This window comes from Coregonus clupeaformis, chromosome 9, assembly GCF_020615455.1.
Source record: "Coregonus clupeaformis isolate EN_2021a chromosome 9, ASM2061545v1, whole genome shotgun sequence".
Classification (NCBI taxonomy): Eukaryota; Metazoa; Chordata; class Actinopteri; order Salmoniformes; family Salmonidae; genus Coregonus; species Coregonus clupeaformis.
The window spans coordinates 29266131-29278354 of NC_059200.1; the positions used below are offsets into that span (position 1 = coordinate 29266131).

Genomic DNA, 12224 nt, shown 5'->3' on the forward strand with positions numbered 1-12224 from the left:
TAAACCTCAAGAGGAAAAGCGAGTGAGGAATAATAGATGCAAGTCTCTCTCAGACTGAGGCACTGTGAGCGCCCAGAGGTCCTGTGGGATTTACAAGCCTATGGAACTTGATCTTGATATAACAAAAACTCAGACATTTATCTCAATCAATCTCTATCATTATCTCATAGACACTGTAAACAAATAAACTGCATCCAGACCGTTGAGATGGAAGTGACATGTTTTCATCTTATATTGAACACTGAAAACATGTACATCCCTATCGAACAGGAACACTACGTACAAAGGCTGTGCTGATATCAACAGCAAAAACAGGGAAGAAAAAAGATATTCCGCCATCTCATCTGTGCCGGGACCGAAAAGAATTCAACTGTATCCAATGATATCAACACACTCACAGTGAGTGTATAATTGGAAGGGGCTGTGGAATGCAGTGCTATGACTATGTAGCAGAGGAATCTATACACTAACACAATCTTCCTCACCGTTTACATGCACAATCTCGATGCTCATTTATGTGCCATAACCAATTCATACGGTACACATCAACTATATTTTATCTCATTATCATACACAATACAGGCACAATAAACCTATTAAATGCATCAGATTTCTTCTTCCCTGTTCATACATGCTTACACAAGCTCATACGAACCTATTAAATATTCATCTCTAATCTGAATCTTTCTGCCTGATCACACACACACACACAATCTTCATGTTGTTTATCTCGTTTCTCTTCCCTGTTCTGGATCAACCAGTAGCTGCCCTGAGGACTGACGCTGCTGTCTGAACGGTCTGTGCCTTCTCACCTCCTTACTGCATTTACCAGGTACACACACACACACACACACAACATGTAAATCAACCTACAACCACAGGGAAGAAAATAAAGAACAAGAGAAAGGAGGCTAACACAGAAACAGAAGCAGCATTTCTCTTCAGGTGGCTCCCTTTCCATACAACAATCAACCACTGCTCAGCTCAATTAACTGTGCCTCACACACAGACACATTCCTCTCCTCTGCTATGTCCCAAGGGGTTCAGTGCGCTAACCAACCTGCTCAGCCTCTGAGTCGTAATCCTCATCGTCAGTGCTCAGCGACATGGCCATGGCTGCATTTCATACCCTGACCAACTCACAGCAAACTGACATGGCTGCAGCCCGCCCCAGCCTGAGCCGCCTTCTCATCCAGCTGCTGTTGCCGTCTACCGCACAGCCCTCCCTCCTGCTCCACAATCACCAGCAAAGGCAAGACACACAGCAGAGCAGAGCAGGCTAGCTCATTAATAGGGAATGGCTAGGTCTCTGGGAGGGAGGAGTACAGGGAGACAGTGCAGCCAATGGGGAGTCCATATGCAGATAAAGTATTTGAATATGTGCAGTGGAGCCCCCCTTCTTCCAGTCAGGAAGAAGAACGCAGAACCAGTTTGGGGATATTCCTACATGAGCAGGATCACTGGCAAGGAAGACCAGACCAGTCCAGCCAATAGAGAGAGACAGATGGTGTTTTATTCCAAAAGGAGCACACAAAGAGCCCACAGAATCAGCAGCTGGCCTTTAAATTGACCGACGACAGGTAGGGGGAGCAGCAGACCACAGATTTCTATTCTCAAAATCCAGCACAATGCAGCTATGTGCTACTGTGTCCACATTAGACTGCTTTGTGAGGGTTTGATCTAGTCTGTTGCTTTCCTGCCTGCCCACTGCATCAGTGAATCTGGCTTTGATTGCTCTGCTCTGGCTTCTACTTTATGTCCAGCTGTACTGTAGTTGCTTGGAGCTTTAGATGCAGTACAGGAAGTTAGAAAATATCTAAAGGGCCTTCGCACAGACCATGTTCTATTATGCTACCACTCCTCCCCTCATTTCCCATTCTGTTTAATCAACACAACAGTAGAAGTGATGTCTAATGAGATGCAGTAACACAACAATTAAGCATTTTTGGACATTGATACAAAATAATAAATCAGACTTATTTGCAAATGATTTGTCAAGCTGATCAGTAGGCCTAGATCACCCATAAGGAGCATAGTTTTAGTTAACCTTTTATCAGTAAACACAAAGCCCTCACTTGGTAAACAAGATCACTCAGAACAGTGTTAATTATCCAACAATGACAGACACTGGATGAGACCCAGCTGTGACATGGAAGAGAAGAGGAGCAAAAAATACAGAATCTCATTATCTCCCTCGTTAGGCAATTCTGCAGCCCACTAAATCAAAATTATGCAAATAAGTACAATCTCTGCACTAGGGAAGAAGATCATCTAGTTTGAGAGACAGGAGAGTGAGAGACACACAAGTACCAAAACCACGACATGCGCCCTGCTCTACTGGGCCAAGACAGAGAATGAATATGGGCAGGCTTTCAGATGACAGATGAATGACAATACTGAGGCTACAAACACCGCATTCTCACCTTGGCAGACTTCTTGGGCCAGCACACCACAGGTACTCCAGTGGCAGCCATTTTGGGATCATCGTCTTCATGTTCCTTCAAGACAACCTGGGGAACGGGAAAAATATTCCAAAAATTCCTTTGTTTTGTAATGGTACGTCCAGATATTTACACAGAGACAGAAAATACATTAGACCGGAGCTGTATGAGCTGGACGAGGCACATACCTTCATGTCATCCAGCAGGGCCTGGGGGTCCTCGATGCCATCTGGGACACATTTCTTATTTTCGGGGAGTGCTTCCAGCTTCTCCACCAGGGCCTTAAGGCCCTTCAGTTCAAACTCAGTCAGATGAGTCCATTTACTCTGAGACTCTGAGCCTGGTGAGCCAGAGGGGGTTTTGGGGAACTCTGGAGGCTGGGTGGAGGTGTGGATGCAGCTATCCTCCAAGGCAGCTTTGAGGGGCTGAGGGCCACTGGGTTTACCCTTCCTGTTATCAGGAGAGCACGGGTCATCAAATGCTGACCTGTCCCCCAGTTCATCTCGTCCCTGCTGCGTCTCGCAGGAGTCCTCTTCGTCCATGTCCTGGCTCCGCGAGTCAGAGGAGGGGCTCTCAGTGCTCAGCTTCGTCTCCAAGTCTGAAGAAGAGCAGGAGGAGGATGAGAGAAGACTAAAGGACCAGTCAGCTGTGCTCCATGTGTAACCATTCCGGTCAAATTATAATTTCAGTCACTTTCATCATGCTAGCTATCGTTTCTGTGATAACGCAGTCTCACTGATTAAATAGAGGTCAGAGGGTGTCATAACATTGTCTCTTAGCAAAGGATTAGAGTGTTACCCGCTTGTAAGTGGTAATTACAACAAGAGTGCAAGGCAAGAGCTCTCGGGATAGAAGAAGGTTTGAGGCAGCATTCATGGACACCTCCGGGGCATTGGTTAAACAGCTCCATTAGCTGGGCTCACTCACCGATTAGCAGAGGCTCTCTGTGGAACTCCGGAGCGAGATGGGAGCGCTTGGTCAGACAGTGCACGTATCTCTCCAGGACATACCAGCACATTTCATTGTAGAACGGGTAGCGGAACTTGGAATGAACCTGAAACGAGTTTGGAGAGAAAGTGTCACTATCTAAGAGAACAAAAGGCTCCAAAAAGACAATGAGGGTAGTCATTCCTATGTTTAGTCTGCTACCATTTTGTAATGATTAACAAGAGTTAATGCCTAATCTTCACTGTGGGTCCGGTGGTTTATTTACTTCCTTCTGTGTTAATACTCAAGCAGTAGGCATAATGTCTGTGACTAGACAGTTATCATAGCACTTAAAAGTGAAATTTTCTCTAGGCTAAAACAAAACTCTTCGCTGTGATTGCATTGAAATATCCCCCACACACACACACACACACACACACACACACACACACACACACACACACACACACACACACACAGTTGAAGTCGGAAGTTTACATACACCTTAGCCAAATACATTTAAACTCAGTTTTTCAAAATTCCTGACATTTAATCCTAGTAAAAATTCCCTGTTTTAGGTCAGTTAAGATCACCACTTTATTTTAAGATTGTGATATGTCAGGATAATAGTAGAGAGAATGATTTATTTCAGCTTTTAGTTATTTCATCAAATTCCCAGTGGGTCAGAAGTTCACATACACTCAATTAGTATTTGGTAGCATTGCCTTTAAATTGTTTAACTTGGGTCAAACGTTTCAGGTAGTCTTCCACAAGCTTCCCACAATAAGTTGGGTGAATTTTGGCCCATTCCTCCTGACAGAGCTGGTGTAACTGAGCCAGGTTTGTAGGCCTCCTTGCTCGCACACGCTTTTTCAGTTCTGCCAACACATTTTCTATAGGATTGAGGTCAGGGCTTTTGTGATGGCCACTCCAATACCTTAAATTTGTTGTCCTTAAGCCATTTTGCCACAACTTTGGAAGTATGCTTGGGGTCGTTGTCCATTTGGAAGACCCATTTGCGACCAAGCTTTAAATTCCTGACTGATGTCTTGAGATGTTGCTTCAATATATCCACATAATTTTCCTTCCTCATGATGCCATCTATTTTGTGAAGTGCACCAGTCCCTAATGCAGCAAATCACCCCCACAGCATGATGCTGCCACCCCCGTGCTTCACGGTTGGGATGGTGTTCTTCAGCTTGCAAGCAACCCCCTTTTTCCTCCAAACATAACGATGGTCATTATGGCCATTATGTTTCATCAGACCAGAGGACATTTCTCCAAAAAGTACGATCTTTGTCCCCATGTGCAGTTGCAAACCGTAGTCTGGCTTTTCTATGACGGTTATGAAGCAGTGGCTTCTTCCTTGCTGAGCGGCCTTTCAGGTTATGTCAATATAGGACTCGTTTTACTGTGGATATAGATACTTTTGTACCTGTTTCCTCCAGCATCTTCACAAGGTCCTTTGCTATTGTTCTGGGATTGATTTGCACTTTCCGCACCAAAGTACGTTCATCTCTAGGAGAAAGAACGCGTCTCCTTCCTGAGCGGTATGACGGCTGCGTGGTCCCATGGTGTTTATACTTGCGTACTATTGTTTGTACAGATGAACGTGGTACCTTCAGGCGTTTGGAAATTGCTCCCAAGGATGAACCAGACTTGTGGAGGTGTACAATTATTTTTCTGAGGTCTTGGCTGATTTCTTTTGATTTTCCCATGATGTCAAGCAAAGAGGCACTGAGTTTGAAGGTAGGCCTTGAAATACATCCACAGGTACACCTCCAATTGACTCAAAAGATGTCAATTGGCCTATCAGAAGCTTCTAAAGCCATGACATCATTTTCTGGAATTTTCCAGAAAAAAGCACAGTCAACTTAGTGTATGTAAACTTCTGACCCACTGGAATTGTGATACAGTGAATTATAAGTGAAATAATCTGTCTGTAAACAATTGTTGGAAAAATTACTTGTGTCATGCACAAAGTAGATGTCCTAACCGACTTGCCAAAACTATAGTTTGTTAACAAGAAACTTGTGGAGTGGTTGAAAAATGAGTTTTAATGACTCCAACCTAAGTGTATGTAAACTTCGACTTCAACTGTATATATATATATATATATATATATATATATATACACACACATACATACACACACACACAGTGGGGGAAAAAAAGTATTTAGTCAGCCACCAATTATGCAAGTTCTCCCACTTAAAAAGATGAGAGAGGCCTGTAATTTTCATCATAGGTACACGTCAACTATGACAGACAAATTGAGAAAAAGAAATCCAGAAAATCACATTGTAGGATTTTTAATGAATTTATTTGCAAATTATGGTGGAAAATAAGTATTTGGTCACCTACAAACAAGCAAGATTTCTGTCTTTCACAGACCTGTAACTTCTTCTTTAAGAGGCTCCTCTGTCCTCCACTCGTTACCTGTATTAATGGCACCTGTTTAAACTTGTTATCAGTATAAAAGACACCTGTCCACAACCTCAAACAGTCACACTCCAAACTCCACTATGGCCAAGACCAAAGAGCTGTCAAAGGACACCAGAAACAAAATTGTAGACCTGCACCAGGCTGGGAAGACTGAATCTGCAATAGGTAAGCAGCTTGGTTTGAAGAAATCAACTGTGGGAGCAATTATTAGGAAATGGAAGACATACAAGACCACTGATAATCTCCCTCGATCTGGGGCTCCACGCAAGATCTCACCCCGTGGGGTCAAAATGATCACAAGAACGGTGAGCAAAAATCCCAGAACCACACGGGGGACCTAGTGAATGACCTGCAGAGAGCTGGGACCAAAGTAACAAAGCCTACCATCAGTAACACACTACGCCGCCAGGGACTCAAATCCTGCAGTGTCAGATGTGTCCCCCTGCTTAAGCCAGTATATGTCCAGGCCCGTCTGAAGTTTGCTAGAGTGCATTTGGATGATCCAGAAGAGGATTGGGAGAATGTCATATGGTCAGATGAAACCAAAATATAACTTTTTGGTAAAAACTCAACTCGTCGTGTTTGGAGGACAAAGAATGCTGAGTTGCATCCAAAGAACACCATACCTACTGTGAAGCATGGGGGTGGAAACATCATGCTTTGGGGCTGTTTTTCTGCAAAGGGACCAGGACGACTGATCCGTGTAAAGGAAAGAATGAATGGGGCCATGTATCGTGAGATTTTGAGTGAAAACCTCCTTCCATCAGCAAGGGCATTGAAGATGAAACGTGGCTGGGTCTTTCAGCATGACAATGATCCCAAACAACGAAGGAGTGGCTTCGTAAGAAGCATTTCAAGGTCCTGGAGTGGCCTAGCCAGTCTCCAGATCTCAAGCCCATAGAAAATCTTTGGAGGGAGTTGAAAGTCCGTGTTGCCCAGCGACAGCCCCAAAACATCACTGCTCTAGAGGAGATCTGCATGGAGGAATGGGCCAAAATACCAGCAACAGTGTGTGAAAACCTTGTGAAGACTTACAGAAAACGTTTGACCTGTGTCATTGCCAACAAAGGGTATATAACAAAGTATTGAGAAACTTTTGTTATTGACCAAATACTTATTTTCCACCATAATTTGCAAATCAATTCATTAAAAATCCTACAATGTGATTTTCTGGAAAAAAAATTCTAATTTTGTCTGTCATAGTTGACGTGTACCTATGATGAAAATTACAGGCCTCTCTCATCTTTTTAAGTGGGAGAACTTGCACAATTGGTGGCTGACTAAATACTTTTTTTCCCCACTGTATATATACATACATACACACACACACACACATATACACAAAAGGTATGTGGACACCCATTCAAATTTGTAGATTCGTCTATTTCAGCCACACCCGTAGCTGACGGGTGTATAAAAAAAAAAATCGAGCACACAGCCTTGCAATCTCCATAGACAAACATTGGCAGTAGAATGGCCTTACTGAAGAGCTCAGTGACTTTCAACGTGGCACCATCATAGGATGCCACCTTTCCAAAAAGTCAGTTCATAAAATGTCTGCCCTGGTAGAGCTGCCCCGGTCAACTGTAAGTGCTGTTATTGTGAATTGGAAACGTCTAGGAGCAACAACGGCTCAGCCACAAAGTGGTAGGCCACACAAGCTCACAACGGGACCACTGAGTGCTGAAGCGCGTAGCGCATAATAATCGTCTGTCCTAGGTTGCAACACTCACTACCGAGTTCCAAACTGCCTCTGGAAGCAACGTCAGCACAATAACTGTTCGTCGGGAGCTTCATGAAATGGGTTACCATGGCCAAGCAGCCGCACACAAGCCTAAAATCACCATGCACAATGTCAAGCGTCAGCTGGAGTGGTGTCAAGCTCGCCGCCATTGGACTCTGGAGCAGTGGAAACGCGTACTCTGGAGTGATGAAGCCTACAAGACGAGCTAAACAACTTCTATGCTCGCTTCGAGGCAAGCAACACTGAAGCATGCATGAGAGCACCAGCTGTTCCGGACGACTGTGTGATCACGCTCGCCGTAGCCGATGTGAGTAAGACCTTTAAACAGGTCAACCTTCACAGGGCCAGACGGATTACAAGGACGTGTACTCCGAGCATGCGCTGACCAACTGGCAAGTGTCTTCAATGACATTTTCAACCTCTCCCTGGCCGAGTCTGTATTACCTACATGTTTCAAGCAGACCACCATAGTCCCTGTGCCCAAGAACACCAAGGTAACCTGCCTAAATGACTGCCGACCTGTAGCACTCACGTCTATAGCCATGAAGTGCTTTGAAAGGCTGGTCATGGCTCACATCAACACCATCATCCCAGAAACTCTAGACCCACTACAATTTGCATACAATCTCTATTGCACTCAACACTGCGCTTTCCCACCTGGACAAAAGGAACACCCACGTGAGAATGCTGTTCATTGACTACAGCTCAGTGTTCAACACCATAGTGCCTTTCAAGCTCATCACTAAGCTAAGGACCCTGGGACTAAACACCTCCCTCTGCAACTGGATCATGGACTTCCTGACGGACCGCCCCCAGGTGGTAAGGGTAAGCAACAACACATCTGCCATGCTGATCCTCAACACGGGGGCCCCTCAGGGGTGTGTGCTTAGTACCCTCCTGTACTCCCTGTTCACCCATGACTGCATGGCCAGGCACGACTCCAACACCATCATTAAGTTTGCCGACAACACAACAGTGGTAGGCCTGATCACCGACAACGATGAGACAGCCTACCGGGAGCAGGTCAGAGACCTGGCAGTGTGGTGCCAGGACAACAACCTCTCCCTCAACGTGATCAAGACAAAGGAGATGATCGTGGACTACAGGAAAAGGAGGGCCGAGCACGCCCCCATTCTCATCGACTGGGCTGTAGTGGAGGGGGTTGAGAGCTTCAAGTTCCTTGGTGTCCACATCACCAACAAACTATCATGGTCCAAACACACCAAGACAGTAGTGAAGAGGGCACGACAATGCCTATTTCCCCTCAGGTGACTGAAAAGATTTGGCATGGGTCCTCAGATCCTCAAAAGGTTCTACAGCTGCACCAGAGAGAATCCCGACTGGTTGCATCACCGCCTCGAATGGCAACTGCTCAGCCTCCGACCACAAGGGCCAAGCTTCCTGCCATCCAGGACACCAGGTGGTGTCAGAGGAAGGCCCTAAAAATTGCCAAAGACTCCAGCCACCCTAGTCATTGACTGTTCTCTCTGCTACCACACGGCAAGTGGTACCGGAGCGCCAAGTCTAGGTCCAAAACGCTTCTTAACAGCTTCTATCCCCAAGTCATAAGACTGCTGAACAGCTAATCAAACTTATTTTTTTGCTGCTGCTACTCGCTGTTTATTATCTATGCATAGTCACTTTACCCCTACCTACACGTACATATTACCTCAATTACCTCGACTAACCTGTACCCCTGCACATTGACTCGGTACCGGTACCCCCTTTATATAGCCTCGTTATTGTTATTTTATTGTTGCTCTTTTATTTTTTACTTTGGTTTATTTAGTAAACATTTTTCTTAAACTGCATTGTTGGTTAAGGGCTTGTAAGTAAGCATTTCACGGTAAGGTTTTATTCGGCGCATGTGACAAATCAAATTTGATTTGATTTGATGATTCACGCTTCACCATCTGGCAATCCGACGGACGAATCTGGGTTTGGCGGATGCCAGCAGAGCGCTACCTGCCCCAATGCATAGTGCCAACTGTAAAGTTTGGTGGAGGAGGAAAAATGGTCTGGGGCTGTTTTTCATGGTTCGGGCTAGACCCCTTAGTTCCAGTGAAGGGAAATCTACAGCATACAATGACATTCTAAACAATTCTGTGCTTCCAACTTTGTGGCAACAGTTTGGGGAAGGCCCTTTCCTGTTCCAGCATGACAATGCCCTCGTGCACAAAGCGAGGTCCATACAGAAATAGTTTGTTGAGATCGGTGTGGAAGAACTTGACTGGCCTGCACAGAGCCCTTACCTCAACCCCATAGAACACCTTTGGGATGAATTGGAAAGCTGACTGCGAGCCAGACCTAATCGCCCAACATCAGTGCCCGACCTCACTAATGCTCTTGTGGCTGAATGGAAGCAGGTCCCCACAGCAATGTTCCAACATCTAGTGGAAAGCATTCCCAGAAGAGTGGAGGCTGTTATAGCAGCAAAGGGGGAACCAACTCCAAAAATACACATGATTTTGGAATGAGATGTTCGACGAGCAGGTGTCCACATACTTTTGGTCATGTAGTTTAAGAAACTAGTTGAACAATTCAACTAAGAAACATCATGATCGAGAAAACGGTTAAGTTAAATGACACAAATGCAAAACACACACTGGCAAACCAGAGGCCCTATTCAAGGCCAAGCTCTTCCATTCATTCCCATCCCTCCAGGGAGAGCTTGCCCTCTCATAGACACAGCAGCATGATCTGATTCCCACTCTCCTCTTAGAAACACAGCTATATTTATCTCGCTGTGATGATTTCACACAGATCAACACTTTTCAGTGATAATCCTTTCTTTCTCTAGCTCCATTTCTGTCTCGAGGTGTAAAAATAGAATGAACACAACGTGCCAAGCCCTGGGGAGCATATGAAACTGTCTCTATTTCTCTCATGCCTCTTTCCCAGCAGAAACAAAAATAGTCCTGTACTTTCTGCAAAGCTGACTCTTCCCACCAGCTATCCATCATATATGAGAAAGCTACATTTAGCCAAGTATCCATATAAATCTCAAAGCCTGCAGGACTTGCATCCATATCATTACAGTAACTACTCTGATCTTATAATTGGAAAGAATACCGGAATAAAAAGGGTGAAATCCTTCTAGACATTCCTTTATTTAGGTCATTTACAGTACAAACATACATACACACAAAAGCAATAGCCTCATATACACTATATTTCATCAACATAAGAAGCCCCTGGGAGTTTGTGTGAAAAGAAGAGAAACAGTCTTTCTGTCTCAGGCTGCCAGTATGTAATCTCATTTAACCCAGAACTCAAATCTTGCGTAATTTGGTCAGCTGCGTGGGTCCATATGTGTTAGAAATTGGGAGCTCCGATTTGCGAAGCCTCCACCCTTGCAAAAAAAAAAAAACTCAGCCAAAAAACCCTCCCCTCCTCTAATTTAACCTGTGTTTATTATCCCCTGGGTTTAAAATTGGTTAAGCACCGCCTTCGCCCAATCCTGATCCTTCCAAATAATCAATGTCAGATTCTTCGGTTTACGCGCAGAATCTGTCCATGAGAGATTTGCCAATATGAAACAACAAGCTCCATGATTAATTTCAGCCCTTGTAGCGCTGTATTCTGATTAAACATGAACCGCTGTCACAGACTATTTCCACATGAATATGGATGGCATTTTTTATAAAAGCACACCCGCAGGGGAGGGCACAGAGCTCATCCTCATCTGCACTATCATTAGCACATCAGCCCGTTCCTCATTTGGATGGTAATGAAAATGACTGCACTTTCAGCACTTGTGCCTATCCTGTGTCACATTCCTGCCTCGTTCCATTTCAATCCCTAGCTTCCCAACTGCTTCTTTCATATAGATTTCGGATTTCACCTATCCAGTTCAGATCTGTAAAAAAAACAGAGGTAGGGGCTGAGGAAAGGACTATCCAGTTCTCATACTCATTGACACAGCAAACTACAGTGGGGAAAAAATGTATTTAGTCAGCCACCAATTGTGCAAGTTCTCCCACTTAAAAAGATGAGAGAGGCCTGTAATCTTCATCATAGGTACACGTCAACTATGACAGACAAAATGAGAAAAAAAATCCAGAAAATCACATTGTAGGATTTTTTATGAATTTATTTGCAAATTATGGTGGAAAGTAAGTATTTGGTCAATAACAAAAGTATCTCAATACTTTGTTATATACCCTTTGTTGGCAATGACACAGGTCAAACGTTTTCTGTAAGTCTTCACAAGGTTTTCACACACTATTGCTGGTATTTTGGCCCATTCCTCCATGCAGATCTCCTCTAGAGCAGTGATGTTTTGGGGCTGTCGCTGGGCAACACGGACTTTCAACTCCCTCCAAAGATTTTCTATGGGCTTGAGATCTGGAGACTGGCTAGGCCACTCCAGGACCTTGAAATGCTTCTTACGAAGCCACTCCTTCGTTGCCCGGGTGGTGTGTTTGGGATCATTGTCATGCTGAAAGACCCAGCCACGTTTCATCTTCAATGCCCTTGCTGATGGAAGGAGGTTTTCACTCAAAATCTCACGATACATGGCCCCATTCATTCTTTCCTTTACACAGATCAGTCGTCCTGGTCCCTTTGCAGAAAAACAGCCCCAAAGAATGATGTTTCCACCCCCATGCTTCACAGTAGGTATGGTGTTCTTTGGATGCAACTCAGCATTCTTTGTCCTCCAAACA

General features: G+C 44.6%; 1 protein-coding gene across 2 annotated transcripts in view; it reads right to left on the bottom strand.

The window, feature by feature from the left end:
- Window positions 1-12224, bottom strand: part of LOC121573792 (lysine-specific demethylase 2B) — a 46798-nt gene that overhangs the window by 24307 nt on the left and 10267 nt on the right. For both annotated transcript variants that reach the window (XM_041886089.2, XM_041886088.2), the window contains exons 10-12: window positions 3369-3495; window positions 2630-3039; window positions 2424-2510 (exon numbers count right to left, since the gene is read on the bottom strand). In XM_041886089.2, coding sequence (XP_041742023.1) covers window positions 2424-2510; window positions 2630-3039; window positions 3369-3495 — 624 coding nt within the window. The remainder of the gene's footprint in view (window positions 1-2423; window positions 2511-2629; window positions 3040-3368; window positions 3496-12224) is intronic.